Raw genomic sequence first — 27,266 nt, 5'->3', positions numbered from 1 at the left:
AAAAGGAGCATAAAAACAAATGTGCCGTCCAGGACGAAGCTGATGTCCTCGTCACCACCAAGACATCAAGGCAGGCTAATTACGCCCTGTGCTCTGTGTAGGAAGGTGGGGAGCTGTGCACCATTATGAGGACGATTTACATCGCAGGACAAGGAAACCACCGCTGCCACCACCATCAACACCCTTAGGTGCTTCAGGCAGCAAATTCCAGGTATCCAGACACCACGTCACTGCAACGGCCCCTGAGGGTGGCCAGAGGGCACTGCAGTGTCCTTCGGGCATCAGTGGCATGACATGCCTGGTCCCACGGGTTATGTAGAAATATGGGGCCCCACTTGGCCATTTTCAAGCCCCTGAGCTCACCTCCCAGGCCTGGGGGACGAGGGAAGCAGGTGACTCTTACCTTGACTTTTGGGGTAATTACCGAGCTTTCCCCTCACAAGATAGGGTGCAGCCACAACCTGGAAGAAAGAAGCCGTCTCTGGGCGTCAGTACCTTGTTGTAATTGTTAGGAACACCGGGAGCTAGGTTTGGATTTCTCATCATTCCTGCAGATTCGGATTAATCAGGGCAACTGTCATCTGTTCCTGGGCAATATCTGAACTTTTAACAATATTAAAATGCACGCCATCAATAAATTAAGCAACAAATGCCAGAATATAAAAGAGCTCCTTAGCTTTCGGAGAACTGCAACTTTGGGTGGGTACAGTGGAAAAAGCACAAATTTCAGCCCCACAGAGAGGTTCCAATCCTGTCGCTACCCCTTACCACCGTGACAGGGACGATGTACATACTCTCTCTGAACTGTCTCCTCATCTGGAAAATGGGCCAGCAGCCCCTTTACAGGATATTGGAAGATTAACTGTACCTAATACATTCTCAGCGCCCCATGGCTGCCGGGCCCCCCACCTTTCTTTCCCTCTCCCTTTCCTGTTGCTCACTGCTTTACTCTGGGCTAATTCATTCGCTGTTTTGCCTCTTCAGCGGGGAAGCGAGAGCAAAACGGCCTGACTCCCTGGAAGTCCTGCCAATGCCTGGCCCCCTGGGATTCAGCCTGGCTGGTTTTGCGGGCTGTACCAGGAGGCTGGCGGCAGACGCCTTCAGGCTGGGCTTCCCGGGACAGGTCAGGGAGGACCACAGCCCCGAGAAGAGGGTCGGGGTGGAGCTGGGAGGCCTGCCTGAGACCGTCTGTCGCTGGTCTGTGTGGTCTCAATCCAGTAAGTCTACCTCCCCGACCCTCAGGCTCCTCATCGGTGCAACAGGGGCGATATCCACACCTGCTTACCAGGTTTTTTGAACATCAAAAGGAAGGATGGAAAAAAAATACCGTTTTTAACTATGAAGAGCTACCCACTGCTGTTGTCATGAGAAGCACAAATGACTAGATGCTCGTTATAGCTCACAAGGGGCGCATCAGGTAGCAGGCTGGACCTGGAGCAGACGCCCCACGCTGTGGGCCCCTGGGACGGGCACTGCCACCTGCACCCCAGTCACACCCAGAAACCCAGGAGCTCCTGCTCCCTACCAGGCCGCCCCTCCCCCGGGCCCTGCAGCCCTTAACGGTGTCACCGTCTTCCTGATCAGCAGGCTGTGGGGTGTCCCACCCATACCCCACATCCACCCTTGTGCCGTTTCCTGCACACCGGCTCCCGTGCTTTGCTCCCACGGCCAGGACCCGCGGCTCCCAGGGGAGGCCTGTCCCCAGGCCCTGGAGCCTGCTGTGCCTGTGAACGTTCGTCACCCAGGACGGGGGGGCGTGGGGGGCAGTACATGCCCAGCACCTGGCCCCTGTGATGCGCACCGTCTCCAGGGCCCTGTGTTACTCTCAGCCCGTGACCCTGCCTGGGGTCTGCCCGCCTCCTTCCCCTCTGCCCTCTGTCCCACCCTCCCACTTCCCTGCTGGGCTGTCCTGGATTTTCCCCGACAAACACCCTATGGGGAGGCCAGCCTGTGAGACTTGCCGGGTTCTTACAGTCCCAACGTTTCAGCTCCACCACCCCCGGACTTGTCACGCTTCTGGAAAAGTCGGGCCAACCGTTTACCCGCTTCCAGCCTCTCGGGCTTGGATGGAGTAACACATACCTTGACCTCATCCGAAGGGTCTGCATTCGGATCCTTAGGACTCTGGCCAAACTTCCCAACAAGCCGGGGAAGAAATACCTGGAGAACAAGGAAGGAGCCTGTGCCTTATGACTGCTCGTTTGACCTCCTGCCACAGGGCGGGCGAGCAGGACCCAGGGATGGTGTTCTCTTTAGTACTCGGCCTGCAAGGCCGGGATGGCCCGTCAACACCCACAGAGCACACACTGCTCCAGGGCTCTGCGCCCAGGGCTGCTGGGTTGTGCAAATTAAAGTACAGAACGCCCAGTTGGCTTTGAACTTCAGATAAACAATGATTAAATTTTTTCAGTATAAGTATGTCCCAGATATTGCACGGGGTATACTTATACCAGAAGATGACTTGTTGTGAATCTGAAATTCAGATTTGACGGGGCACCCGGCAGCCGCACCTGGGGCTCCCCTAAGAGCACTTATCATCCTTGTGCCACATCTCCTCACACTGTGATTCGTCTGGAGATTCCCGACTTGAATCGGGGAGAAGGATGTTGGTCTCAAATCTCTGTCGTGGGCAGGTCCCCATCCTGCTACTCTGTCACACCCGCCTTGAAACAGCGCTTTTATTAAGCCCGCCAACATGAGGTGTTGTTCAGCTTGCTTCCTTTGGACTTTGAAGTGTGTGTGTGTGTGTGTGTGTGTGTGTGGACCATGTGGCTGTGTTTCCAATTCTCATGCAGGAGCTGAGGGTCCCCCCCATATGGCACTATTTTCCGTTAGAAACGACACTAGCAAATGAAAAGGAATCCCAGCACAGCCCAGGTCAGGAGGAGGGCGGCGGCTGCCCGGGGGGCTCTCGCTGCCAGGCCCCGGGCTGCCCCGTGCTCCTGGCCAGGGCTCCAGGCACGACCCCCAGGGCCCTGCGGCCCCTCCACTCACCGGGAGGTTGGATTTCCTCCGGGGCTTTGCCGAGGTCCTCACAGTGAGCCCTGCAGCCTGCAAGGCTGCAATCCTGGACTCGATATCTGAAACCTGGGGGAACCACAGACAGACAGACAGACAGATGTCACTTGGATGTCCTTTCTCAACGTCACAGGACAGGAGGAGCAGCTGCCCCCGATTCACCGATTTCATCATGCTTCCCCTAAGATGGGTGACCCGCCCAGGGCCACTTCCTGGGCGCCCCATTTTCAGCCGTCTTCCATGGCTGTCGGGAGGGTCACCCCCAGGCGGGGGAGGGGCTCCATACATTTTCTGGGGGCTCATCCACGAGGGATGGAGGGAGGGGTAGTGACCGGGGGAGAGCTGAAGGCAGAAGCTTCTGGGAACAGGAACCGGGCCCCCTTCAGGTCCGTCCAGATCCCTCCGACGGCCCCAAACCCTCCCATGGTCCTCGGGGCTCTCTGGAATCCACCCTCCTCTCAGACACGCCCCTTCTCGCTCCCTCGGCTCCAGCGCAGGGCTCCACTGCCGATGCCTGAACACGCCAAGTGCGACACCGCCTCGGGGCCTTCGCCCGGGTTGCCTTCTTGTATTTGTATTACCCCTTCCTGACCACCCCTCGGGGCTGCCCCATCTGAATGCTCCTTGGGGCTACTCTCTCCTCAGTCTCGTTGACTTGTTCTCTGTCCCCTCCCACGAAAAACATAAGCTCCACGAACGCAGGGGCTTGGTCTGAGGTGCTCACAGCTGCATCTTTTGTGTCTACACAGTGCCTGCCATACTTGGGATCCCGACTGAGAACTGTTTGCTCCACAAGAAGGAATAAATGAACGCAACGTTCTCAGGCTCACTTGTGCCCCCTAAGGTGCACGGCCTGGGGACGCGCCCCTTCTTCCTCGGGGACAGAAGGGCACTTGCTGAAGAGAACAGAAGCTGGAATGAATGGACACTGGGTGCTGGGTACCCCGCGCTCGGACGGGCAGACCTCTTCTCCTCTGGGGTCACCAGGGGGAGGGCAGAGCAGAGCCCAATCACCTTGACTGTCTCTGGGAGACCCTGGCTCTGTCCTTTGACCTTTGCACACCACTAACACAGCTCCTACCCTAACCCAAGCCTGGGACCCAAGTTTACAGGACGACCCTCGGTCAGAGTCTGGTCCTGAGCCCCGGGGCTGTCCTAACATCTAAGCCTGCTTCTGGAGAAGCCCTCCTCACGGGGCAGGGAGGGGTAAGTGTCAGCATCTTCCTTCCGTGGCTGAAAACGCCGCCTGTCTCTTGCCAACCTAAAAGGGGAGAGGGCAGGGGTGGGGCGCAGGGGGTGGCGTGGAGGGGGATTCCCATGGAAAGCCCCAGGAGCCTGTCCCGGAGCCGACAACGTGGGCTCCTGCGTGTGAGCCCTGCGGGGGGCTGGCCGCCCTCGCCAGGCCTCCGGGGCCCCCACTCCCTATCTGGGGGAGACACCTGCTCCCGGGGCCGCCGGGGCTACCTCGCTCTCTGTCCGCTGCACCTCAGAGGCCGTGGCGGCCACTCTGTCCTCCAGCTGCGACAGCTCCTTGTCTGTGGTCCTGCTGAGCTGCACGGGGTCCTGGGGGGCCCGGGGCCCCTTCTCCCGGCTGGGCGTTTGGCCTGCAGCCGTGCACACCTAGGAGACGGAAGTGCCGCACGTGACCACCAGCAGGGGCAACCGCAGGGCTCTCACCGACACACGTCCCACGCTGAAGGTGTTCCTTTTGCTATGCCAGGAGCTGCCGGGCCAGCGGGGCAGCCCGTGGTGGAGCGCCGTGTGCACTGGGGCCTGGCCGCTGGCTTAGGCACAAACTGCTGACCCCTGGCCCCGCCTCCGAGTATGCTGTGCCAAGGTCGCTCAGGCAGCCTCACCTCCTGGGCGGCCCCGGGGAGGTCCTCGATGGGGGTGCTGCCGCCCGGCTCCGCCCCGTCACCCTCGCCCTCCTCCTCGGATGAGGCCCGCTGGTCACTGACGTGGCTGATCAAGTCCTCCAGTCTTCTCCTTAGGGCCACCTCTTCCACGTCGGCGTCTGTGGGCTTGCTGCCAGCGGGACACTGAAATGGACGAGCGGCTGCGTCTCAGCGGGTCCGTCACCTGGAAGCACCGAGAGGAGAAGCAGGCCTCCAGAGAGCACCGCGCCCCCAGCACCGCCGGGGGCTTGGCTGGAGCTGCGGTCTCACCGACTCCCCGCACGAGCTCGGCCGAGGCGCCTGTGCTGCCCGTCTGCCAGAACCAGGCTCCGAAGGGTGGGATGTCCCTGGCGATCCTAACAGCGCCCAGGCCGTCTGAGATGCAGCATGTCTGAACTTCTCTCTGTTCCCAAACTGGGTCCCCAAGCCATTTCCTAGGGTTTAAGCATCCTTACGGCGCCAAACCAAGACCTCAACCCGGACTGTCTGCATCTGCCAGTTGAGGCTACGGGGTGCTGACAAGTCTGTTCTCTGGGTTTTCCTCGGTCCCCCCGTGGTAAGACTGAAGTACACGACGGCCGTGTGGCCTCAGTGTCGCCCTAGGGCTCGGGGGTGGGTCCTGAACTTGCATAAGCGCAACGGCATTCATGCCCACTGTCCCTGGTATGTCTCCGTGTACCAGGCTCTGTGTCCACGGTCTCTCCCACGAGCCTCCTGTCGGCTTTGCAAAGGAATCATACTCCCAGACACTGGTCCGGAGCCGACTGAGAAGTGTCCACAGTGTATCTGTGACTCTTGGAAAACTGCAAAGTTGTGTGACCTTCACAGTGATGTCTTCTACGACACGGTGAGCAGCACCCTTTACCACTCATCCCTTCCTGAATCTAGAGCCAGGGAAGTCTGTCACCCAGCGTGAACTTGGATGAGATTCGTACAACCCAGAATATCTATTTGTCGGCCTTGGCTGGTGAGAAACTCAGAGCTACACAGTGCTCATTTCTGGAAATCTCTTCTCCAGAGTCTAGCTAGGCCTCTGTTTCTGGAAACTATTTTTCAGGGTTGTATTTTTTGGTCATAATTTTCTAAGTCTCTACGAGCGAGTGGGAGTCCCTCATTGATTCCAGCTCTTACGCTAACTGCACAGGTGGGGAAAGGATGCTCAGAGCCCCTCCTTTGCCCGGCCTCACTCAGTAAGCATCAGATCAGGGCCTGGACTGCAGTAAGCTCCGGCCGCCACCCCTTCCTGCACTCCGGCCAGCGGTTCACTGAGCAGCTATTTGTTTCGTCTGCCTGTGGACACGAGCTTTATGTGAAGGGATTTAGCGTGTTGGTTTTCAGAAGTGACCAGAGTCATGGGAAAAAACCAGAAAAATGGCCAAATTATCCCAACTGCCCTTTACAGCCCAAATAACTTGAGTGTGGGTAATGAGAATTAAAAGTTAAGGGCAGGGACTTCCCTGGTAGCAAAGTGGTTAAGAATCCACTTGCCAATGCAGGGGACACGGGTCCGATCCCTGGTCCGGGAAGATCCCACATACCGTAGAGCCACTAAGCCCGTGCGCCACAACTACTGAGCCTGCGCTCTGGAGCCCACGAGCCACAACTACTGAAGCCCGCGCACCTAGAGCCCGTGCACCGCAACAAGAGAAGCCACCGCAATGAGAAGCCCGCACACCGCAACGAAGAGGAGCCCCCGCTCGCCGCAACTAGAGGAAGCCCGCGCGCAGCAACGAAGACCCAACGCAGCCAAAAAAAAAAAAAGTTCAGGGCAGCTCCATCCTGTAGTGCTTGCTCAGGCCAGAGACCCTGGTGTCATCTGACCCCTCTCTTTCTCTCGCCCTGAATCCATCCCCGCTGGCTCTGCCTTCAACAGGTACCCAGGGTCCACCTCCCATCACCTCTGCTGCCCTGCATGGTTCACCCGCCACCTTGTCCTGCCTGGACAGTCCACCAGCCTCTTAACTGGCCTCCCGTTTCCACAGCCTGTTCTCAGTTTGTCAGGCAGAGGGCTCCCTGGGGATCGGGGGGATGGGGGGACGTGAGCAGGGAGGCCGGTCACTCATTCACTCACTGGCTGTCTCTCCTTTAGCCCACAAAGCAGACGTCAGAGTGTGAGGAGAGGGTCCCCCCAGGACCTCCTTCCGGGACTCTGAGACCCCCCTCCCCGTCCCTTCCTTCGGGGAGCGAGTCACCCGCTGACGCTGCTGATGGGAGGGGGGGCTTCCGTACCACGACGTTACTCACACCCACAGTGCCCGTCGGGCGGCTTCCGGCCCCCTCGGCCCCGGGTGCTGCTGGCAAGCAGAGGGCAGTGCTGGGCATCACTTAATTTTCTCTGTGAATGGAACCAAGCGGCCTCGCAGACGAGTGCCGAGGGCTGGAGTGAGCCGACAGGGAAGCGGCGTGTTTACTGGGATGCTTTTCTACAGGGTCCCAATTTCCTGAAGACGCTCAAAAATCAAATCTCCTCAGAGGCCGCAATGGGTGAAGAGAACCCGTGATGATCGGAGGGTAGATTCTGTTGGGTCTGATGGGAATAAATCTTTCTCTCAGAGTAAATGGGGTTGAGAAACTTCAGAGTCCCCTTGAGAAATGGGAACCTGACGCCACCCCAGGCAGGAGCTGATGAGGGTGTGGGGTGGAGGTTTATGAACTGCTGTTAGAAGGTGGTGGTGTTTCTACTTGGTAAATAAAAAACCCACACATACAGACACACACACACACGCGTGCATGTCCAACACACATGTATGCATACAAACACATATACACGTGATGGCAGCTGGCCAGCACGACAGGATACAGCTGGGGTGACCAAGGCATCTAAGTTTGAACCCCGAAAGCCCTATGTCCTGGGAGCCCTTCGGTCCCTGGCGAAGAGGGGCGCTGGTTGCCCTGGTGATGCTGGTGGGGGAGAGGGAGGCCCAGAGGGGGATCTGGGTCAGCCTCCAGGACGGGGCGGGGGAGGCAGCCCGGGGGCTGGGCGGCTGGGGGTGAGCCCTGGGGTCCTGCGGGCCACCGGGCCTGCGTGGGGGACACCGGCCACAGACTCAGGTGAGAGGGCCTGTCCTGAAAGCATCCTGAGGGGCAGAGGGCCTCTCCCAGGCTGCGCGGGGGCGCTTCAGAGTGTGTTCCCAGCCGGCCACAGGCTCTGGAGCTCCTCTCCTGAGGGCCTGGGCCTGTTTCCTCAGCTAAAACCCGGGGACTGAAACTCTGTCTCTGGGTCAGCCTGGCCCTGTCGGCCCACAGAGGGTGTCAGACGAGGGCATCTCCTGTGGGCGAAGGTGGCTGTGGCCCTGGGGGTGTGTGGCTCCCACTGCCCACCCCAGCTGCCGCTGCAGCTGATGTCCAGAGCCCTCGGGCGCTGCAGGGAGGGGGCCGGGTGCTGGAATGGGGCCGTGCCTCAGGCAGACTCGGGGCAGGGCCTGGGCCTGAGCATTGCCGCCCCTATGCCCGCAGCTACCCGGCTGTCTGTCTGTCTCTCAGACACACATGTGCACATGCACTCGCATTAGACCAAGGGTTCTGTTCCATTCACCCCCCAGAAGGTGGCCCCAGTGCACTGGGGGGTACACCCTCACACACAGGGTGGGGAGGAGACCCCTGCCCGCTCTGACGGCCTGGACCCCCGGATACTGCAGGACCAAGCGAGGTCCCCGGGTCTTTGCTGCTCTGATTTCCTAGCCCCTCTCTCGTTACATCCGCACCAAAGGCTGCACACCTGAGCCCCTCTGAGTTCTCCTGCACCTTTGGCTGGGCCCACAGATGCCCAGGCTCCAAGCATGGCAGACGGCAGGGGCCTGGACGGGGCAGACGCCACCCCCACCCCTCAGCTGTATGGTGGAAACCCGCTCAGCTCTCTGAGCCCCAGGCATGAGCTCCCAGTCGAGAGTCTTCCTTGCAAAGCCCGTGTTGGTGCCTCAACCTCCCTTAACAAAGGGGCTTCAGTGGGTCAGCAGGCGGTCCCCGGCTGACATGTACTTGTTCCGCTCAGAGATCTGCAGCAGAGGGAGGGATTCAGTGGCTGGAGGGCAGAGCCACTCCGGCCAGCAGGACGCTGGCACCTACCACCTCGGGAGCACCAAATTCCCAAGCAGTGGAAGGAAAGGTCAGGCCACCATTCGTGATGTGCCCTGGGAAGGTAACTGTGAGGCCCATTTTCTGGCAACCAGGGTCCTGGAACGCCAAGCAAAAGCTGGGAGCGGTACCAGAAGCGGGGGCGGGGGGCGTTGGGGGGATGAATAAAGCAGGACAGGTGACACGTTCAGCGTCACGGCCGTGGCGCAGCCATCGTCACTGCTGAGCCTGAGCCGCACAGGAAGGTGTGAGTTGATTATGCCAGGCTGCTGAAACAAAGTCAAGAGCGCCGGGTCACTGTGGGCCAGGAGGCCTGCCAGGTAACGACCTAAAAGTACGACGGGCCCATCTCTTGAGTCACCAGCTCTTGAGTCACCGGAGTCTCTTAACTCCCAGGCCGGGAAATGAGAAAATCAATTCTACTGTTTTCTTCCAAGCCCGGCAGATGCATCTCGCCTGCCATTATCTCATCTGTGGTCCACCTTGTCTTAAAAGAGGGAGATGGCTCCAGCAGGCGGGCAGGATGCTTCTGCATCGTTCCGCAGGTAATTAGTTTCACCTTCACAGCACCGAGGGCTTTGAGTGGGCAAATCTGCCCGGAGAAGAACACAAGCTGAGAAACTTCAACACGAGGGTTTCGGCGGGAGTGGCCCCAGCCCTCGCCTCGAGTGGCGGCTGGTAATCGAGACCAGCTGTGGGCACACTCATGGCATCTGAGAGGCAGCGATCAATACCTGGGGGGGGATGCTCAGCAGGTAGCCGTGTGTCCCTGGGGAGCGTGGTGGGCATGGACCCGTGGCCGGAGAATAAGAGCCGACCCAACCAGGGTCCGGCACCGGCACAGTGAAGTATCACCTCCAGAGCGAAAGAGAAAGAAAAGCATCCCACGATGAGAACTCGGAAAGTTCTCGTCCTGACAGAGGAGGGGCAGGAGCTGGGGGCAGCACGGAGCCATGGAGAGACCACAGCCCTCGGAACGGGAGGGGAGCTGCAGGCGGGTGGTTTTCTCTGAGCAAGATCCTGTCCGCATGCCGCCAGGACAGCCTGGACACATCCTGGTTCTCCACCTGGGATCAAGAGCCGCTGGCCCCCTGCAGACACCCCCAGGGAACACCTGTCTCTCAGGTGCTCAGGAGCCCAAAGCTGCTCGTGCCCCTCCCTTCTGCCGAAAGCGGGAGCCGCTCTGTCCCGTGTGAGCTCCGTCCAGGTAAATTACACGCTATCTGGACACACGGACGGCAACTTGGAATGAACTTCTGGTGTTCTCAACTCGTTTGCAGCAAAACACAGATTTACAATTTAGGAATGCAGTACAGACAGAGGAGGAAAATGAGCTACTGTAATTTGGCACCGGTGAGGCTTTCGTGGCGAAACCGAGTCAGTGTCTTTAGCCTGAGCTCTTGGGGCACCGGGGGCTCAATTCCCACCACTCGGGGCAGGGTGCGTGCCAGGGCTCCGTTTCCTGCATCTCCTTGATCTCAGCCCCTTGGAAGCACCCGTCCTTGGTACCACATGCTGTGCTATCTTTGGCCTCTCTCAGCATGAGTGATTATTTATAGAAAGTCTTTGCTGAACATCCCTCACCCAGAAAGTCCTGACCATGAGTACGGGTGCAAAGACAGGCAACAGGTCAGGGGAGGACCATTCAGACTGACCCCAACAGAACATTACTCTCGAGAACTCTCGAATCCCCACGGCACGTCTGCGAGTCCTGTAAGCGGCTGCCCTGGGTCTTCCCCGAGGCACAGGGACGCTACTGCCCTCTGGAGGCCACTCTTTACACTGCCTGATTCCCTTTTCATCAAGAACACAGGCGAAGTCAGTCGAAGTAAATAAAGTCAAGAGAAAGAAACGAAGAAGAAGAATTCCAGAGACAAGATACAAGCATGAAACAGAGAATAATTTTCAAGGAGGCATAAAGCATGGCTGGTGTCAGTGGGACTAAATACCGGGGTATGTGTTTTACTGAACGTCACTAAAGCTGCTAAATTAAAAACTTGCTGAAAATAGACAATTTAATTCTAGTCTTTATCCCATTGTCTTCTGGCCTGCACCCTGGGAACTTCTCTGCCAGCTGTGGTTCTGCCACCCAGGGCGGTCTCTGCCCTGGGGAGGTCTCTGTCCTGGCCGCACTGGCGCTCCACCATCGTCCCCCAGCCTTCCCAGGGGCCAAGCCAGTCACTCCCTGGTGTGAAGCAGAGGATACTTCCTTGCATCAGCATCCCCCCTGCTGTTCCATAAAAGAAGAGTGAGCCCCCTGCGTCGGATAGCAGAGAGAGGGCTCCTCACTGCAGGCCTCCTGAGGGCCTCTCAGGCCCTGCTGTGCTCAGGGCAAAGGGTCAGTGGCTTCTCTCAGAGATGGAGGTCGGAGCAGGAGGAACGTCCAGCCCCGGGGTCGGGGGATGCTTCCAGGGGATATTAGAGGAAAGAGAGCCAGCTGGGCCTGAGGGCACTGACTCTGCAGAGGGAGATGCAGAGTTTAAAAACTCCATGTTTCTGCCCCGTTGACATTTTAGATCAATTTTAGAACAACAAACCCCCCCCCCCCCCCGAAACAAATAACACACCTGACACGGATTCACCAGAAAGCCATGCAAAGAAAGGCGCCTTCTACAAGTCAGGTGCTCTTCTTCGCAGATCATTTGCAGAGCACGGCTGTGAAGGAACTGAGGCTGGAAGGGCCCCTAACCTGTTCGAGGTCAGCTTAGACTGAGGAGAGGCCCCTCACCGTCCAAGCCCGGGAAGGGTGAGCCCCGGGCAGATCAGAGGGGGAAGGGGATGCGGACGGAAGCAGAGGGCTCAGCAGAGGCCCGGCCCGCTGGCAGCCCTACTTGTTATCCCCAAGGCCCTGGAGAGCAGTCTGTAGCCTGTGGCTGCAGAGCTGGACCACACCCCTCGTCCCACGTCTTCTGACATTGCATATCTCTGTTGAGCAGGCTTGTGCAATTTTACAGTTTTGAAGTACTTTTAATTTCTCAGAAATGAATTGATGTTAAGGTAAAAAGGCTCCACCCAAAGAAGCAACTAGAATGCGTTCTTTCCGGCCACCTTACCTGGTTCTCAGACAAGGTCTGGCCTCTCCGTCTGGGATGGTGAGATGCCACCCTCTGAGCCCAGATGCTTTCTTCATCCGAGGTGTCCACGTCGGCCAGATAGTGGGATGGGAGCTGCTCATTCCCGAGGACATTTGTTCCTTTGGAGGAAGAGTGGGTTTGGATTATTTGGCGTGAAAAGCTGAAAGCCAATGGGCATTTTCTCCAAGGAAGAGAAATGAGAAATCGAAGAAAACGGAGACATGATTCTATTCCATTGATATTATGGGGCTGAGATCCCTAAACCAAAACAAGAATGGAGCAGAGCCCATGGTCCCACGCAAGGAATTTCAGGAGCAGAAGCCCCTGCCCCGGCCAGCACTCACCGGGGGGCTCCAAAGTATGAAAGCCAGGTGGGCAAAGCAAATGTAACATAATTACATCACATGGCATTCCATGCGCCTGGGGTGTGGCAGACATGCGTCCCGGGAAGTTTCCACGAGTGGAGGTGACTTTGGGAAGTCTTTCCACATTGGTCACTGGGGACTGCTTTTCCTGCCAGACTAGTGATTCGCAGACTTTCATGGGCACGAGTCACCTATGGTGTGGCCTGAGATGCTTATTCCTGGGCTCTGTTGGTGGAAGAGCCCCATGTTCTCACCAGAAAGTACCCCCAGAGCTCCAGGGTGGCCTGGAGGGCACCACATCCAGCCGTGCCGGGATGGGGAGGGCTTGACTCTCCTGTGGGGTGACCCACAGGAGCCAGCGTTGCAGGAATCAGTTGCACAAGCTGTTTCTGCGCTTGATGTGCAGCCGGCCACATGGCTCTGCCAGCACCCTGAACGACCTGGGGGCAAGGCCCTGAGCTCCAGGTGAGACTCTGGCCCCGTGGACACTGTGGTTTCAGCCTGGGAGACGTGTGCTAACGACCTGCGATGCCGTGTTGGATGCCTGGCCCCCGTGAGCTCATAAATGTACGTTGTTTTAAGCTGGTAGGTTTGTGATAAGTCGTTATGTGGCAAGGGCTAACAGATACAACCATCCCATTTAGAGCCCACAACAGTGTGCTGAGTTAGGCACTAACCCTATTTTACAACGAGGAAACCGAGGCACGGCGGTTCAGAGGTCTGATCAAGTACACACAACACTCCTTTAAATTGCAGACCTTGTAGCTTGTCTGATGCACTATTAAGAGACAACACCGCCAATCAATCTCCAACGCACTCTTTTCTACCACACTCGCTGTAAGACTCTCCCAATTTGAGACGAGGTGACAAATGTGTCTTAGAATCAATGAAATTGGGTGGTGAGTTGGTCAAAAGAGCTGGGCTTGAAACTCAGAGCTGCCTGTCTCCCAGGCGCATTTCCCAGCTCGATACTGTCTGTCTCAGCTTCTCCCTCTCCCCGCTGCGACCCCATCCACGTGCTGGGGTTGATTAGGGATCCTGGGAGGAAACGCGTGTGTCCAAGTCTTCATCCTATGACTTGGTCGATGTAGATTCATTTATTCATTGTTTATGGGGAAGTAAAACTGCCCTCCCACTGCCCCCAGACGCCTCCAGGATCCTAATGGGCGTGTGAATCATGAGATTACAGTCCCTATAATATAATGAAAAGGGAAAATGGAAAGCAAGCCCATTTCCTGGCAGACAGCATCTTAACCACCTTTCCTGGCAGCTGGTCCCACGCTGCAGCCACGTGGGAGCACGTCAGTGGGGAGCAGCCCGTGCTGCTTCTGTGGTCTCATTTGCTCCTTCATCACTAGGGTACCTGAACCCCCGGACCCCAGTGCACACTCCCCCAGGGCACAGGAACAGACAGTGATTCGGGATTTCATTATGAAGCCGACTGTCTGACAACATTAAACTGAGGATTTAAACTAGGGTCTCAGCACTTATGGACCTCCCGAGTCACAGCTGGGAGGGAGGTGGCCGAGACGGAACCCGCACCATGCGTCCCAGGTTTGGAGCTGCCCTGTCCTGTGGTTAAGGTGGCCAGTCCGGGTGACCAGCGATCCTATCATTTCAGGGACACCTGCCCATCCCTACCCCACTCCTGCTCGATGTCCCCCTGTCAAAGGTGGCAATGAGCTGTGTGGCCAGGGCAGGCGTCAATGCTGGTACTTCTGTTACCAGGGAAGCACCCAGCCCAGGGGAGCAGGGGTTGACGGCGTGTGCCAGGACTGCACGTGCTGGACAATCACAGTGAAGGAAGGGGCTACGCACTGAAAATCAGTCAGGGAGGCTGGCACAGATCGGGGTGGTGGGGCAGGCTGCCAGCGACCCTCTCCTCCATGCAGAGCCCACGTGCAAGACGGTGGCCAAGGGCACCTACCAGGTGTCGCAGTGGTCCCCGGGGCCGTCGTGCAAGACTCTGCCGGCAGGCAGAGCTCAGCGAGGGCGTCTGGTCCGGCAGGCGAGAGGCTGGCCATCTGCCCTTCTGGACAGGGGTGGCGCCCAGAGGCCCTGGCATCAGCCTCGTCCAGGACCACGGGCTCCTGGGAGGTGGTCTCCTCTGTGCAGGGCTCATCTGTGAGGGCCTGAGCACACGGGGCCTGTTGGCAGGTTTTACTAGGAAAGGGCAGCTCCTTGGAATGTGGGTCTTTCCAGTCCAAGTCCTGAGGGTTTCCAGGCATCATCTGACCGACCGAACACCGGACACCCACACTCTCTGCCCCTTGCAACTCAATTCCCTTTCATTTCAGAGGGCTCCGGACTTGCCGCTAGAGCAGGACCCGTGGCCCAAAGACCTTCCGGGTGCTGGCTCCCAGCTCCCCGCCCTGTTGTGTCCCCGCCCGCAGGCGTCTGCAGATCAGCCCCGGAAGACCGAGCCTGGCCCCAGCTCTGAGCTGGCGCCATTTGAGCCCGGGCACTGAGATGTCAGGGCTCCAGCTGAGGGGGTCCTCGCTCTGGGGCTCGTGCCCCGGCTGCCTGTGCTGCGTGTGACGGTCCTGTGCGTGCCGGGCTCAGTCTCTAGTCCCTTTGGGAATGGATCCTGTGAGGCTGAGTGGACCACCCCTCGTCCAGGTGAGGCGAGGGGACGGAGCCTCACGCAGGTTCCCCAGACCAAGGGCACGCAGCTAAGGCGCAGAGTGACTACACGGCCGGTTCTCCTGGGCGGCCCCCGTGGATGCCGCGTGTCCTGGTGTGATTATTAACAGCAGCCGATCCCGCCTACAAGACTACCCTAGTCTGGCAATGACGTAGGGGACCGCGCTAATCAGATGCAGTGGGTGCGGGCACACGTCGGGCCCTGGCTGATCCTCTGCCCTCGCTCTTGAGTCTCGGGGGTGCTGCCTTCATTCGGGGACAGGCACCCGCCCCGAACGCCCCAGGGCCCTGACTCATTTGCCCCGCACCCCGCTTCTCCGAGCAGCCGACCCCGTCTCTCCAGGGACCGGAGGGTGTGACGTTTCTATGCCCCCCACCCCAGCTGTCCCCCTGCCTGTCATGCCCCCATGGCCATCAGACTGTTTCCCAGAATGCTGTCCCCCCACCTGGGGCCTGAAAACCTATCGCCCAGGTTATCCTGGGATGGCTGTGGGCAGAAAAGAGAGCCCACTGACCTGCAGGTTGTCCGCGGCCCCTGAGACCAAGGACAGGCTTGGGGGGGGCCCGCAGGACGGAGTGGAGTCGTCAGAGTCTGCCTCGAAGTCCAGGCCGTGAACGGGGAGAACGCGCTTCTTCTGAGCAGGAAGGGATGCGGGAAAGAGGAGGGGAGGGAGGGTCAGCCTGACTGAGGACCACATGCCCTCACCTCGGGCAGCGGGGAGGGCATCTCCAAGGGCACAGCCACCTCCTGGGGCGGCACCGGGGGGCTGCCCAGAGCACCCCCCCCCCACCCATCACAGGCTCTGCATCCCCAGCGCCTCTTAGAAGAGCGGAAGGAATCACCCGCTCAGCCCCCGACGGGCACACGGCTGCTCAGAGGTGCTGAGGACGCAGCCCCAGGAGTGCCGCCCTGGGGGGCAGGCAGGCTCCTCTGGGCTGACGGGTGCTTCTCACCCCTCACCCCTTAGCGAATGAGGGGTGCCCAGCGCCGGGAAGCACAGCGGGGAGGGAGCTCCAGAGAGCTCCATCATCTTTAGATGCAAGGGCAGAGTTTATTCCAAATCCTTCCCTCATAATGGTTTCCATCCTTTAAACGTATCATGTAGGGAATATTCAACACTGGATAGTATTCGCTGAGCTTAATAAATGGGACATATACAATTTTCTCATAAAAAGATGTCTACGGTCCCCAGGGAGCAGCTGCGCAGACCAGCTGGCATGGTTCTCAGAGACCCTGTCACTCTCCAAGGGTCTCCATCCAACATCACCGCCCGCCCCGCCCCGCCCCTCCCCTCCCCTCCCTCCTGCTCCCCTTCTGTCGACCTGCCCAGAAACCCCGGGGATTACCTTGCTTGTCTTTATCACCAAAAATAAGTTAAAAAATAAGTGAAAGTAGAAGCAGACACCAATAAAAAACAAGGCTCACGGCTGGCTATAAACAAAAGCAAGGAAGTTCACAGAGGAAAGCCGGAAGGGGTCTGCTTCCCTGAAAGGTGCAAAGGCTGTCTCCGGGGGACACCAGTGCCCTCACGACCACGTGCCCTGAGGACGCTGGCCGGACGTCCAGGCGGGCCTCTCTGCAGGCCCCGCTCCCCTGCAGCTTGCGCTGGGGTTTGCTATGGTGAGACCTGTGCCGAGAGTGCACTGCTGCTTGGTGCAAAGTGATCTCAGGGGCTGCGGGGCGTGGTGAAGGCAGGCGGGTCTTGGCGCTCCTGCCCCGCGGAGTGATGGAGAGCCTGAGACTTTCAGGAAGTGAGAACCCGAGCCTCCAGCATCAGGAAGGGCGGGGCTGGGGGAAGACTTACTTTGCTTCCAGCGGGCTGGGCCTGGGCCACTGTGTCTTGTTCTCTGTCTTCATCCGTCTTCTCACTGTCTCCACTTCTCCCCCAGGGGCCTGGCTCAGGCCCACCTGCAACGGACGCCTGCCTGACTCCACCAGGAGAAGACCATCCGTCCATCCACCCACCCACCCCTCCATCTGCTGTGAAGCAACCAGGCAAGGCCCTCTACAGGCCTCCCAAAGACCTATCTGAGCATCAATTAGAGCTGGTCTGAATCACAGCAGAAAACGAATACTCTGCATCAATTTCACCAATGGTCACCTTCACTGACCGCTTCCGAAGCAGTCTGAAGACACCGTAGTGTGTGGGTGAAGTAGGCCTGGAGCTAAGTCACCTTTCCCCAAACTAACCTCTTCACTTTCAGTCTCATTTCACCTGCTTCTCCGCCCCGGGCCTCCCTCCCCTCCCTTCTCTGCCCCCCAGGACGCCTTCTCCACCTGAGCCCCCGGGCCTGTCCCCCGACCCCCAGCACAGCCTCACTCTTCCCTCTTTTCCCCCAGTCACGCTGGCCTGGCTGGTGTCTGTTCCCCCAGGTCACGACGAAAGAGTGATGAAGTGCGTTCTGGGGTTTTAGTCTCGAGGCCCCATGGATCACCCACCTTCCTCAGGGGCCAGGGGCACCCCGGCATCCTTGTGAGCACAAAGGACTTACTGTTGACGTCAGGTGAGCTCTGCACTTGGTCAGGTAAACCTATAACCGAAGAAAAGCTCTCAGCAAAGACCCCGACGGCCCCCACCAGCTACACCCCTGCGTTAGGCCCTGCCTGGACCAGCTTTCGAAACATTAACTTGAATCATTTCTTCTTCTTTTTTACGTTTGACTACTTCTTTTTAAAGGTACAACTTTCCCGATTTTGTGCTCTTTCTGTGTGCCCTTTCTTGGTGTGCTGCATTCACAGGTGCCAGCAGGGAGAATGCAGCCCCTGGACCATCACCCCACCTGAGACCCGCTTCACCGGGTCCGGAGCAGTGGCTGGAATCAGAATTTTTGTTGCCCCCCAGTGCCAGCTCCTGGCCCTCGGTGGTGACAGTTCTGAAACTGGCCGCTTCTGGGTGGCACTGGCTCCCAGCTCTGGACCCTGGCCAGGCGTCAGAATCCCCGTGACCTTTTACCTAACGCAGATTCCTGAGCCCACCCCAGTCCCTAGAAATCAGAACCTCCCGGGGCCAGGACCAGGTCCTCAGGGCTGTGACGTGGCCTGTGGTTTCCCACCGTGAACGGGGCCTTCGGCGTTGAGATTCTGACGCTTCGTGGTGTGGCTTTTCCCGGGCTACCTGTGGTTCCCACACCCGAGCCCTGCGGCGACGGTGAAACCACACTCCTGCTGCAGGAAGATCCCTCAGCTGGCTCCGGGTCGGCCGAGCGGGCATGGGGCCGTGGGTGCATGCGGCTGTGGGATTTACTGATGGGCTCCAACCGAGACAGAAATATTGGCCACGAAGCAGCAGCCTGGCGAGGAGGTGGGGAAAACTCCCGAAGAATAGGGTGACGGTGCCCCCCGCCCCAGCGTGTCACCAGGACACTCCTAGTGACGCCAGGTGTCTCAGCACGGTTATCAGGAGAGCCACTTTTACTCTTAAAAATGTCCTGGTTTCAGTGATTTATCATATGCCCCCTGCACCCCTGGCCCCCTCCCCCTGTGGTCTGTTGCTCCAGGTGCCAAAAGCCATCACAGGTGAGGATGCCTTTCGGTGGTCTGTCCTAAATTCAACAGTGTGCTAAGGTCGCTCAGAAACACCTGTGCCAGGCCCAGTGAGTGTGCAAATGCCCTGAGGGTGGCCATGCCCACCTCCTGCATCTGCCTGTCAACGTGGGGCTTTAAGGGGCACAAGACACAAGTAAGGCGCCTCTCCAGAAGGCCTGGGGGAGACGCCCAGGCTGGGGCACGGTGAGGACACCCCCTATCCCAGAAGCACCGCCTCCGCTCGGGACGTGCAGGCGCTCCAGAGCCCAGGGCATTCTCCTCGGTGCCCCAGATGGAGACGGCCAAGACACCGAGCCCCCGGATACCGGCCTGACAGGCCGTCACAGCCCGAAGGCCCGGCCAGGTGTTGGCAGAGCCTGGGGCTCAGGTGACAGGGGCAAGGCAAGAGCTTCCCGAAAACACCGCTCAGTTCGCTCCATTCAAGTTCAGGAGGCACTTCTAAGCTCAGGCAGTCTCACATCCTTCCCCTGATATATCCCTCTCCCCAAGTGGCTTCAAGGTGGGCAACACGGGTGAGCACACGTTTAGCGTAAGAACACCGTCTGGACCTCAAGTTCTTCGTGGAATCAACACTTGGATTCAAAATATTAAAAGAAACGATTGAGCTACAACCCATCTCTTTCGGTCTCGATGATCATCAGACTCAACGGGGAACGTTTGCTGAAAAGACAGAGTCTAGGCCCCATACTGGATGCCCAGGGAGAAGGCTCACTCCTTACCTGCTCCCTGCAGCCGCCCGCAGAGGGACCGGACTACCTGGGCACCCCCGAAGCGCTTGAAGCGGGCTCTCACATGCCCGTAGTACCACTCCAGGGAGCCCCTCTTCACCTGCCTGCAGAGACACAGAGCTCAGGCCCGGGCGGCACACAACCCCGTGTCCCCGGAAGGGGCAGGCCGGGCCCCCCGCCAGCAGGGCCACTTGATCTCCAGGTCCCGGCTCACCTGGCCAGGTGGCAGGGGTCGCAGAGCCAGCCCTGCTCCTCCGGGGTGTGGCCGCAGCCTTTGCAGGTGAAGAGGCCGCAGTCCAGGCACTGCCTCTTGGGCGTCTCGAGGAGCCGGTAGGGCTGCAGGCAGCGGGCGCAGTGGGTGTTGCTCAGGTGGGCCGTGTCCGGAAGCAGCTCCCTCTTGGAGTTTTCCTGCTTAATCTTGCCTTTCAAACCCCTGAATCGGAAACAAGAAAATATTGGATGCCTTGTTTTTGCAACAGGCTTTAAATTCAAGGGCACGCACACACACACACACACACGACTCTCAGATGCAGAAAACAGTGACCCGAAGTCAGGTAGCACCATGACTTTCTTTCATTGCCAAAGGGCTGCGAACCACACAGGTTCAGAACCACAGGAGGGAACAGGCCCACCACTGCCCGCACCACCTCACGTAACTCCGTATAGTGGGAAGAGATGCACAGAGGTCCTGGACCCCAGGTGGGTTCCCCAGCTCTGACCTTGAACCCGGAGCTTTTCTGATGCAGAGCCCAGAGCTTGGAGACTGTATAGCTGGATGAGTGTGGACCCGTGGCCACCAGCACCCATTGTCCAAGCTCCGTCGGACCAGACGGGGTTGGCGGCTCTGGGAAACCAGCGGGGATGGGGGCCCGGTGAGGTGCTGGGGGTGCAGCTTGGTTGGGCCACACAGTTATCTAGAGCCAATCTGTGGCCCAGTTTAATTGTTTAGCAGGAGGTTGGAGAAGAGAGAAAAATCCAGGAGGTTCCTGGACCGGTCAGAGCAGCAGCAGGAAGAGTCCCAGAGGCTGGAGCAGGACGTCTCATGCAGACGGTGGGCCAGGCCGATGCTCTCCTCCGTGAGGCCCAGGCCAGCCACACCTGCTCGGCCACCCTGGCCTGCGTTAATGGTCCTGAGCTGAGGATGACACCGGGTAAGTGGAGGTCAGGTCGGCGCCTGACAGTAAGAGTTGAGAAGCTGAACCCACACAGGTTAAGACAGCCATAAAGGTTCAGGATCACAGCGGTCCCACTGCTGCCCGAACAGCCCCCCTAAAAAGGCCACGCAGAGCCCTGAGGGCAAAGTCAGATCGTACTTCCTCCTCGGGCAGGTTTGGGTCTCTTCCAGCAGGGGAGCAGGTGGGGCTGACTCCCCAGGTTGTCCCTACGGAGCAAAAGGCTGAAATGGCTTGGCCTGGAGAGTGTCCAGAGCAGGAGTGATCCAGCACCCAAGTCCCAGGAAACCAGCTCCCACCCTCAGGTCTTCAGTAGCAGCTTCCGGGTGAACTCGCCAAATGGAACTCACTGGAAGATGCGCCCCCGGATAATAAACACAACGCTTTTGTTCTGGTCTGTAGAGAATGTCTGCCAAATGTAATATTTTTAGTTTTAGATGAGATCAAATTAATCCATTCTTAGTGACAAAAATGAGCCAGACACTAGGTGCCATTGTCTCCCGAGGACTCTGTAGAGAGCGTGGTTTCTGATGGGGGTGTCCCAGAGCCGGGTGCAGGCTGAAGACGGGGCAGCGATTCTAAGGAGCTTTGGGTGCCTCCTTCTGATTCCATGAGGCACGGACTACACTGCACCGATTTCCCCTACCAAATATGCCCTAAAATACTCATGAAGACAGAGACAAAAATAAGACTCTTGTCTCAGCTTCAAAAGCCAAGAAAAAAAAGCCCAGTGGTGGCAGGAACCTAGGAAGAATACTGTCACCCACTGACTACAGGCTAGATAAGGCTGCATGGCCAAGGTAGAGCAAGTGTCTTCCTTAAACAGCAGAGCACCTGGGGCCAGGTGGAAAGGGCCTAGTGTCCTCCGCGTCCACTCTTGATGTATCTGCCTCAGCCAGAAAACCTAAAGGCCACCCCTTGGCTGGGCAGGGCCTTGTCCAGCTTCTCTCCCGGCATGGGTCCCCCATTCTCCATCCAGGTAGAGCCGGACCCCCGGGAAGAAAGACGAGGACGTGTAGAGGTACACTGCATCCCAGGATGTGAAGTTCTCTTAAATAACAGCCCGCGGGAGTCCTGGGGTGGTGGCTGGGAACTTTCAGGTGCTGAATTTGGGGGAACAGATAATGATCCTCTGCTTCAGATTCCTCTTTTGTGAATATATTTATTTGTAATATATATTATTTTAAAAAATTTTTAATTTTTTAAAAATTAAAAAAAATTTATTGGAGTATTGTTGATGTACAATGTTGTGTTAGTTTCTGCTGTACAACACAGTGAATCTGTTATACATATACATATATCCACTCTTTGTTAGATTCTTTTACCATATAGGTCATTATAGAGTACTGAGTAGAATTCCCTGTGCTATACGGTAGGTCCTTATTAGTTATCTATTTTATATGTAGTAGTGTGTATATGTCAATCACAATCTCCCAAGTTATCCCCCCTACCTCCCCCCGGTAACCATAAGTTTGTTTTCTACATCTGTGACTCTGCTTCAGATTCTTTAAAACATAACTTCTCTTCTTCACAGCTGGAAAACAGGATGGAGGGAAGAGGGGACCCCGCATTGGTCCAGCAGAGTAACACCAGATGCCTGCCAACCAGAGGGCACATCAACGGACCTGAAGGATCGTGAGGGGCCAAAGCCATCCATATACCCTGCTTATTGCAATCACAGGGTCGACCAGATGTCCCTGCACTACAGGCAGGGACAAGCCCAACATGCAGCTACAAGTTAAGGTCACCTTCAGGAATAAAAGATGCCTTGAATGTGATTTACTACACAGTAGTAGTAAACAGAAGGAGACTTGAAACTAGTCTGCTTGGTGTGCTGAGTCGGCACAAGAGAGAGGAGCAGGAGGTAAGAAGAAGCCAGGCTGAGCTGGAAAGACCACAGGCTATGTTCACCGAGGTGGAGAAGACTGGGCTAAAGTGAAGATGCAAAGGAACTGAGGTTGCCAATGGGGAGGGAAACGGGAAGGACATCAAGTCCAGGGATTCAGAACAGTGGTTCTCAAGGTGCGGTCCAGGGACCTACAGGGGTACCTGAGACCCTCTGACAGGGTCCACAAGGTCAAATCTCTTCTCATAATAACACTAAGGTAATATTTGTCTTTTTTGCTCTTTGACCCCTGCACCGGTGGTGCAAAAGCTATGGTGGGTGAAAGTTCTGGGGCCTCAGCACAGATGAAGCCAGAGGTACAGAGTGTACCAGCAGTCAATCTGCTCTCTGCCAGAAAAGAAAAGAAAGGAAAGCATGTCTTGATGAAGTGCGTCTTTGACTAAAAGTGTGTCAAGTGACAGTATTTGTTGCCACTGACAAAACTCAAGCTTTCCAGCTCAAAGACTTTTGGAAAACTTTTACGTCTCTGCTGACTTGAGCCTCTCAGTGAGTTTTCATCACTGAGAGGTTTCTGTTAAGATCAGCAGTGATGGTAATGGATGTGATTTTTTGGGTTCTGTATAATGAAACGTGTCGACGTTTGGAAAGTCTGCATAGGTGTCACAAAATCACGCGTGGATAGAAGATTGACTCCAAGTGCAAGATGGACCAATGGATTTTAATGTAACGGGAAAGGTAAAGTTCATTGACATGGTTTCAGATTCCACACTGTAACTTCAAGAAACTACTGTAACTTCCTTTAAGAAACTACCAGTCATAGGGTTTTCGTGTATTATCAAAACAATGTCCATAATTATGTGAAAAAGCTACTAAAACACTCCTGCTTTTTCCTACTACATATCTGTGTGAGGCTAGATTTTCTTCCAACACCTCAGACAAAACAACATATTACAACACATTGAACGCGGAAGAAATACCAGAATTCAGCTATCTCCGATTATGCCAGACATTAAAGGGATTTTCAAAAAATACAGAACAATGCCATTTTCCTCACTCATGTTTTTATTTTGGAAAAAAAGTTATTTTTCATAAAAATTTTATTATGTTGTAAGGGGTTTATTGTTGTTTTAAATAAATGAATGACTATTTTTAAAACGCCCAGTTTTAATTTTTGATGGGATAAATATTGACAGCTATAACCCAGCTAAACAAAAGCTCCTTGGGGTTCTCAGTAATTTAAGAATATAAAGGGTCCCTCAGACCAAAATATTTGAGAACTGCTGATTTGGAAGTCACACATTTACTCTCCTAGAATGCAAAGAAAAGGGCTGAGGAGACAGAAATGTGGAGAGAAGATGACGGCCAAGGCAGAGAAGGGCAAACACCTGACGGGTAATAAGGCACACCTTGGAGATATTGTGGGTTCAGTTCCAGACCACCGCAACAAAATGAATATTGCAATAAAGGAAGTCGCAGGAATTTCTTGCTTTCCCAGGGCAAATAAAAGTTATGTTTACACTATACTGAAGTCTATCAGATGTGCAATAAGCATTATGTTTGAAAAAATAATGCACATACCTTAATTAAAATATTTTCTTGTTAAAAATTGCTAACCTTCTTCTGAGTCATATTCTTTTTGCGGGTGGAGGGTCTTGCCTCTGTGTCGGTGGCTGCTGACTGATCAGGGTGGTGGGTGCTGAATGCTAGGGCGGCTGTGGCGATTTCCTAAAATAAGACAACAATGAAGTTCGCTGCATGGACTCTTCGTTTCATGAATAATTTCTCTGTAGCATGCAACGCTATTTGATAGCAATTTACCCATAGTAGAACTTCTTTCAAAATTGGAGTCAATTCTCTCAAATCCTGTTGCTGTGTTACCAACTCGGTTTATGGAATATTCTAAATCCTTTGTCATCATTTCAACAATCATTCACACCATCTTCACCAGGAGTAGATCCATCTCAAGAAACCACTTGCTTTGCTCATCCATGAGAAGCAACTCCTCATCTGTTCAAGTTGTATCATGAGATTGCAGCAATTCAGTCACATCTGGAGCCCCACTTCTAATTCTAGTTTTCTCACTGTGTCCACCCCATCTGCAGTTACTTCTTCCACTGGAGTCTTGAACCCCTCAAAGTCATCCGTGAGAGTTGGAATCAACTTCTTACAAACTCCTGTGAATGTTGATACTTGGACCTCTTCCCATGAATCATGGATGTTCTTCATGGCATCTAGAATGACAAATCCTTTCCAAGATGTTTTCAATTTACTTTTCCCAGATTCATCAGAGGAATCACTGTCTCTGGCAGCTGTGGCCTCATGAAAGGCATTTCTTAAAGAATAAGACTTAGAAGTCAAAATTACTCCTCAATCCATGGGCTGCAGAATGGATGTGTCTTAGCAGGCACGAAAACAATATTAATCTCATTGTCCATCTCCATCAGAGCTCTTGGGTGACCAGGTACGTTGTCAATGAGCAGTATTATTTTGAAAGGAATCTTTTTCTGAGCAGTAGGTCTCATCAGTGAGCTTAAAATATTGAGTAAACCGTATTGTAAACAGATGTGCTGGCATCCAGGCCTTGTTGTTCCATTTACAGAGCACAGGAAGAGGAGATTTAGCATAGTTCTTCAGGGCCCTGGGGTTTTCAAAATGGTAAATGAGCCCTGGCTTCAACTTAAAGTCACCAGCTGCATTAGCCCCTAACAAGAGAGTCAGCCTGACTTTTGAAGCTTTGAAGCCAGGTATTGACTTCTCCTCTCAAGCTATGGAAGTCCTAGATGGCACCCAAAATCAAGGTGTAGGTGGGCCTGGGATTCTTCCTGGAGGCTCAGGGGGAAGGTCTGTGCCCTTGCTTTCCCAGCTTCTAGAGGGCAACTGTATTCACTGGCTCACGGCCCCTTCCTCCGTCTCAGAGCCAGCAATGGCGGGTTGAGTCCTTCTCACCATGAATCACTCTTACGTTGCCCTGTGTCTCCCCTCCTTCCATCTGTCAGGCCCCTTGTGGCCCACCTGGATAACCCAGGATTGTCTCCCTGCGTCCAGGCCCTGACTGGCATCCTTCCATCTATCAGGCCCCTTGTGGCCACACTGGCCCACCTGGATTACCCAGGATTGTCTCCCCGTGCTGAGGCCCTGATTGGCACCCTTAATTGCATCTGCAATCTTAATTCCCCTTTGCCAGGTAGTCCAGTATACTCACAGATTCAGGGGATTAGGACATGGGCATCTGTGGGGGCTCATTATTCTGCCATGGTTCTGAGGGGAAAATGTGTGAGCAGAGATCTCACCCCCAGCTGAGAGATTCCCAAATATAAAATCCACCCCACCCCCCCCGCCATGCCATTCCAGAGAAAACAACGTGAAGATGTGCTCCAGAGCACTGAACATCGAATCTCAAGTATGACCCTTAAGAATGAGGGTGAAAGGACCAATGAGTCACAGAATTGAGACAAAAGTATTAAAAGTACATCAACCAAACTAAAGTGTCAGAGAGAATTGCTGAAAGAGGACAAACATAATGTAATAAGAACTGAAGAGCAATTACATGATGTAAGGTCTTGATTATATGAGTTAAGTATCAGGAATTATAATGAGGGAAACAGACACTTGCTAAAGTTCTTTGAGGTCTTCTGAAGAGAATGAGCAAATGATGATAAAAGGGATAAAGAAGAAATACGTGGTGATGTGTGAACGGCACCTGCTGAGAGGGAGGCTCACAGGAATCTCATAAGTGATCTCAGACCAAAGTTAATCTCCAGGCTGCGCTGGCAGCTGACTTCCTGTTTCAGCCCGTGTTTTCAACCCTGGAGTTGCCTGTCTGTGGTGCCAGGTGGCCCAACAAAGGGTGACCTCAAATTCCTTATTATTATTTATTTTTAAAGCAAGTCATGGTTTGCAAGCCATGTGTCACACCAGGAGCTCTTTCATGGGTAATCTCAGGCATTCAGGTCTGTTTGCAAAGATTGCAAATCCACATCACCACCTGTTTGCCTTTCTGGGGAAGGTCTGCAGCCCTAATATTTGACTTGTGGGCTGTGCCCTTGAAAACAGGGTGTTCTATTTAGGTAAACTTGGGTCCTCACCCAGCGACATGAGTCACCCATGCATTCTCATTTACCCCTTTCCTACGTAAACTTTGGGATTTTTGTGTTTTTCTAATTTGGAAAACTTCTTTATCCTTCTGATTTTAAGACACTCTTTAGAGATCAAAGATATGAATCACTGCCATTTCTGTTAAAACTGTTTCTTCTAATTTTTCAAAAATTAAACATTTTCCTTTTAAATTCAGATGTACGTATTTAGTCAATACTTATCAGTATTTTGTGTTGTGAGGTCTACCTGTGTTGTCATATGTAGGCTTTTCCACTCCAAGATTATGTACATATTTACTTATATTCTCTTCCAATAATTTTCAGTTTCCTGTTCTACATTTTTAATATATCAGTTATAAAGCTAACTGAGGTCAAACTCCCTCCCCCAGCCCTGCGCTCATGGTCAACTATTCCAACACTTAGCTTTAACTAATTCTTCCCTTTCTTACTGATATGAAATGTTACCATTGTACTAGATATTGTTATACATACTTGGTTGCATTTTAGGGACTTTCATGTTGTTTCATTGATTATCTACATCTGTGAAAGGGGTAGCTGCCAGAACAGACCAGTGCAACATGAGGCAGATGTAAGGATGTGCAGCCCTTGAGTGTGGGCTGTCTTTTCAATTAAAGGGAGCAAGATGTGCCAGAGTTTAGCAGGGTGTCAGGGACAAAGGAAAGGCTTTCTGTGTTTATTTGTTTGTTTGTTCTTGCTTTCGTTTTTTTGTTCCAATATGGCGATTGATCCTACTGACATTCCAAGTAGGAGCTAGAGGACAGAGAGGGAGTAACCGAGGCAGCTCCATGC

The 27,266-nt window shown here is 55.0% G+C and overlaps 1 protein-coding gene across 6 annotated transcripts in view; it reads right to left on the bottom strand.

Moving 5' to 3' along the window:
• Positions 1-27,266, bottom strand: part of MLPH (melanophilin) — a 42,100-nt gene that overhangs the window by 3,430 nt on the left and 11,404 nt on the right. For 2 of the 6 annotated variants that reach the window (XM_082465609.1, XM_082465604.1), the window contains exons 3-14: positions 19,559-19,777; positions 19,336-19,448; positions 17,563-17,601; positions 16,875-16,978; positions 15,585-15,704; positions 14,354-14,573; positions 12,041-12,180; positions 4,875-5,057; positions 4,483-4,638; positions 2,995-3,087; positions 2,083-2,160; positions 404-461 (exon numbers count right to left, since the gene is read on the bottom strand). In XM_082465609.1, coding sequence (XP_082321735.1) covers positions 404-461; positions 2,083-2,160; positions 2,995-3,087; positions 4,483-4,638; positions 4,875-5,057; positions 12,041-12,180; positions 14,354-14,573; positions 15,585-15,704; positions 16,875-16,978; positions 17,563-17,601; positions 19,336-19,448; positions 19,559-19,777 — 1,523 coding nt within the window. The remainder of the gene's footprint in view (positions 1-403; positions 462-2,082; positions 2,161-2,994; positions 3,088-4,482; positions 4,639-4,874; positions 5,058-12,040; positions 12,181-14,353; positions 14,574-15,584; positions 15,705-16,874; positions 16,979-17,562; positions 17,602-19,335; positions 19,449-19,558; positions 19,778-27,266) is intronic. The other 4 variants (XM_082465608.1, XM_082465605.1, XM_082465607.1 and 1 more) reach the window with 4 other exon arrangements.

This window comes from Balaenoptera physalus (genome assembly GCF_965194825.1).
Source record: "Balaenoptera physalus genome assembly, chromosome: 6".
NCBI lineage: Eukaryota > Metazoa > Chordata > Mammalia > Artiodactyla > Balaenopteridae > Balaenoptera > Balaenoptera physalus.
This window is presented reverse-complemented; position numbering and strand designations above follow the sequence as displayed.